The 4,878-nt window shown below is 34.2% G+C and overlaps 1 protein-coding gene across 1 annotated transcript; it reads right to left on the reverse strand.

Moving 5' to 3' along the window:
• Window positions 1-4,208: 4,208 nt before the first annotated feature.
• On the reverse strand, window positions 4,209-4,652 carry LOC111784461 (extensin-like). The gene has a single exon (XM_023665159.1). The coding sequence runs from the start codon at window positions 4,650-4,652 to the stop codon at window positions 4,209-4,211; it is 444 nt and encodes a 147-aa protein (XP_023520927.1).
• Window positions 4,653-4,878: the final 226 nt, after the last annotated feature.

A 4,878-nucleotide genomic window follows, 5' to 3' on the forward strand; every position in this document is an offset into this window, starting at 1 on the left:
ACTTAGGAAGCTTGTCCATCTTATGTAGTGAATGATCAAGTGTCCTAGAATGAGGCGTGACCTCACATGTAAAATTGAGGGGACAGTATACCTTGATATGAACAAATAACGCTCTCTAAACATCATATGTGGAGGTTTGCTGACAACCCTCCCACGGGACCATACTTTTACCAAAATTGGGGGGTTGCGATCTACTGTGTGCCGATCAGCTACTAAGTCATCCTACATGGTTCCATGCTCTCCCGCTCAGGGACGAGTTTCTATGGCTCAGAGATCCTGTTTAGGAGACCTCTTGATTATCACCACTAGGTTGGGGCACAAATCAAAATACCCTGTTGATGGTGTTAATATAACACATTCGAAAGCAATTTGGATCTTAGGCACTTTTAGAACATCAATTATAGTAAATAACTAGCATGTTCATAAGTATTAAAACTTAATGAGTTTTAATACTAACCTTTTGTAGTTCAAATTCCTTTTCCTCACGAACCGGTTTTGAACCACCACTGGTGTCTTCTCCACTATCCTCCGGCCTTAGAATGGGATTGTGGAATCCGATGAGTGACTAAACTTGGGGGGGATTTTGTATATATGAAGAGAGTGTTTGTGAGAGGTTTTTCTCAAGGTTTTTTCACCAAGAAGCCCTTTCATGTACCATGATCACTCTATTTATAGAGTCATGTTTGCATGTTCATACAAATTTGAGATCACCAAATTTTGACACTCAAAATTCCACTCAAATGTTTGGGATTATGTGGTAAGCATGCATGTTTGAGTTAACCAAAATTTTGTTGGGTTTTATGTCCTAAAAGTCATAGTTTATAAACAAAAACATATTCTATTTTCAATAAAGTTATTATTGTTGTTTATTCAGTAAAGATTGTTATTGAATAAAGTGAACTTTACGATCATTAATCTAAATCCAATAAACTAAGAACACTCTGGCTATAGTATGATTACTTGAACTATATGTAGAGACATAAGAGTGGATCAAGTTCAAGTATATAGTCAAAATGATCTATAGTATAAGGATCAGGCTAAGTACCTTATTCTGGGAACACTATGGATGCGGCCCACATTTGTATATGATATAAACAATGTGATCACTAAATTGTACATGTGGAGACATGTGAGTGGGGGCGTCCTATGCAATGAGTATTGCATAAGATCGGACCATGAAGAAAACCACTCTCACTTTATAATGTCGTTTACTGTTGAGACTGATTTTCTTTCCATTCGATGACCTAAGTAACTCGATCTCAATCCTGAGCTAACCATGAACTCCTGTTTATTCGAAATTATCCTTAGATTTGCATGGGTGAGAGTGGCTCTAGTTCGCCGACTCAACAGGCCTCCCATTTCAGGGGTAAGACTGGGTGAATGGCTGGGGACGTGGGGTGCAAGACGGAATTCACTCCTACCCACTTTTAGGGATAGAAGAAAGGTAGTTCCCTTAAGCACTGACTCCAGGTCTTGAACAAGGGGCCCCACCCTCTCATTGGCCTGAGAGGGATTCGGTTTACTGGTTGGACCACAAACCAATTGTTTATTAGAGGATCAGTGAGACATAAGGAACAAGAAGTAACTTCAGGGGTAAAACGGTAAATTGACCCANGATCGACATACTAATCATGGTTATATCAAATGGATAGAAATATATCTATAGTGAGAGGAGTGCAACTACTAGGCTATAGTGGAGTGTCCTAGTAGTTAACGAGTGTTGTTGATTAACAAGATTAATGAGTTTAACCGGTTAATCTTGGATCGTTGGAGCCCATGATCTATAGGTTCATTAGGTCCCTCTGCTAGCTCATATCAGACTAAACAATAGAACAATGTGACGAGTGAGTTCGAAGTGTTCGAATTCAAATTAGGGAATATGCGCTACATATATACGATATATTTAATCGCAATTTTGTTTTATTTACGAATTAAACAAAAGGAGAGAATTTGAGATATTTAAATAAGTTTTAAATATTTTAATCAAATATGTATGGAAATTGATTGGGATTGACTTTTGAGTTAATATTAAATATTAATTAAATAGTTTAATTAATTTAATTAATCATTTAATATTAGTTTAATTTGAATTTAATTATATTAATTGTTAAATTAAAATGAAGAAAGTCAAAATGTTGACTTCATCTTAATGGAAAAATCCATGTTAGTAGAATTTTGAGGTGTCAAAATTTGGTTTAACCAAACTTGCATGTTTGCCAAATAAACCCCCCATATATAAACATCATCAATACATCAATTTACATTCACATTCCATGCAAGGTAAAACATAATATATTCTACATTATAATAAATATAAAATTAAGCCGCCAATAATGCAATTAACTATAATACAGTCAATGGTGTCAAAATTCAATTATGGGTTATATTTTATAATGATCGAGCAGTAATAACATATGCAATCAACAACATTTCATTTTCTTATCTTACGCAAGACGTACCTGACAGAGACGGGACATCGACAATGGAACCATGGAACATGCCAAGCCAACTTCGTAGGCTAATCTACAGAATCGAAAACCTAGAGCTTTGATACCAACTGTAACGACCCTAAATTTCTACTTACCTAGAGTCGCTACCTTTATCATCATCTATACTCGTATGCAGAATTAAACATTTAAAACTTCATTATAAAACATAATCTTTATCTTAAAACACAACTATGAACTAACGTGTTTTGAAAACAGTTTTAAAACGATACAACAAAAGGCTAAAGAAAAAAAAAATATTTAAATTAAAAACATCCTATTCTAGCTTTTAAATCTAAGAAAATAAATGAATATAACCTATGCATGTGCCATGGTCTCAAGTTGCGAAGTTGTCGTCAGCCGTACAGGGATGCCTTACCTTTACCTGAAAATAAGTAGCACATGATGTGTACATGACCCACATATGCGAGTGAGAATCCCCAAAGAGCTGGCATACCCCTTGGACCCACTCTAGTCACTAATCTATAGCAACGTCATACTGTGTGGGCTTGCACTAATCATCATAAATGAGGAAGTATCCCGATGTATATTTACCTAAAAAATGCATGAGGTCCCTATAGTTTTCATCTTTAAATCATCTTTAAGACACAACCCTATACACCGTTCACACATTACTTTAAGTAACATGCACGCATTGGCCTTCATACATTCATCATCATTTACATTAATTAAGGTTGTGTCTTTGAAAACTTGTCGTCATAATGCATCGTGACATTTAATACATGCACAACATCTTTATGGAACATCGTCATATTAAGTCAATTCATCTTCATACGTCTCATCATCTTCTTATTATGCATCATCATCATCATGTCAACATTATGTACATCATCACATCATCATATAACATCATTACATAATTATCTAACGTCATCAAGTCATCATCATCTAACGTCATCACGTCATCACATAACATTATCCCATCATCACATCATCATATAATATTATCACATCAATTATTTTTAGCCAATTTTAATTGATTCCTTTTTTTTCTTCTTCTTCTTTGCTTTTAATGGTCTTTGCAATTATCTTTGGCCAATTTTAATAGAATTTTTTTTTACCATTTTAATGTTATTGATCATGATTTAAATGATGGTAAAAATCTAAATAATTGAAATAGAATAAGAAGAGATGAAGATCTAATAAACTTTTATTCTCTATACGTGTGTAAAGCATCGTTCTCCTTTTCTCTCTCCTAGAAAATCTAACTATCTTTTCTTTTGTTTTTGTTCTTTTCTTTTGTTCTTTCTTTTTTATTCTCTTGGAATAAGTGATCATTACATTGTTGGAGGAGGTGTTGTAATAAAATAAAATAAAAGTTAATTTTGAATATAAACTTGTTCTTTTATTTTTTAACTTCTAATTTGATCAAAATTGTACCAAAAAAAACTTTAAAAATGTTGTAATTTAAAGCTCTAATATGTTTTCATCCAAATATTACTAGAGAAGTTCTCTTACCGGTTAAATAAATTATAAATATTATTAATATTTTTTAAAATTTATAAATATTTTTTAAACCGGAAATAAAGTTTATTTATACAATGATAAACTTATTTTTAAAACAAAAGTAGTGATCAGAAGATTTCCGTGTTACATTGTTAAATGACTTAAATTAAAAAAGTTCACCTCTTATTGAGAACATCTCTCTCGCCAATCATCTTATCTTCTCTGGCATGGTTGATCTTCCGTATAGTCTTCACATCACTCCGCTGGCTGCGGCGGAGGTGGTGGAGAGGGGAAGAGAAACGCTGCTGGGGGTGGCGGAGAGGGGAAGAGAAACGCCGCCGGGGGTGGAGATTTAAAGAAGCTTTGGGAGGGAGGTGTTTGAGAGGGGAAGAGAAACGCCGCTGGCGGAGGAGATTTAAAGAAGCTTCTCTCAGGAGGTGGCAGAGAGAGGAAGAGAAACGCTTCTGGTGGAGGAGATTTAAAGAAGCTTCGCTCAGGAGGTGGCGGAGAGGGGAAGAGAAACGCCGCCGGAGGTGGAGATTTAAAGAAGTTACGTGCAGGAGGTGGCGGAGAAGTGAAGAGGAAGGCAGATAGAGATCTACCGGAATGCTTCAGCTCCGACCATGAGTCAGCAATAGCAAGAAATGGATGAGAGAAAAGTGAAAAAATGAATAGTAGAAAAAACCCTACAAGATTCATCTTTTATTCTTTCTTTGTGATGTTTGATAAATATGAAGATGTCACCAACATCTCAAACAATTTATAGAAATAATACCCCTTTTGAAATAGTAAATACTAAATTTTTCTTTTAAAAAAATAGTAAAAAAAAAAAAAAAAAAAAAAAAAAAAAAAAAAAAAAAAAAAAAAAAAAAAAAAAAAANGATGTTCTTAACAAAATTTATGAAATATTGTTCAATTATTAAAG

Source organism: Cucurbita pepo, unplaced genomic scaffold (genome assembly GCF_002806865.2).
Source record: "Cucurbita pepo subsp. pepo cultivar mu-cu-16 unplaced genomic scaffold, ASM280686v2 Cp4.1_scaffold000203, whole genome shotgun sequence".
In the NCBI taxonomy this organism is placed as follows: Eukaryota; Viridiplantae; Streptophyta; class Magnoliopsida; order Cucurbitales; family Cucurbitaceae; genus Cucurbita; species Cucurbita pepo.

What these genes read in the sequence shown, in the direction of transcription:
- LOC111784461 (XM_023665159.1), bottom strand. Translation starts at nt 4,652, where the DNA reads ATGAATCTTGTAGGGTTTTTTCTACTATTCATTTTTTCACTTTTCTCT.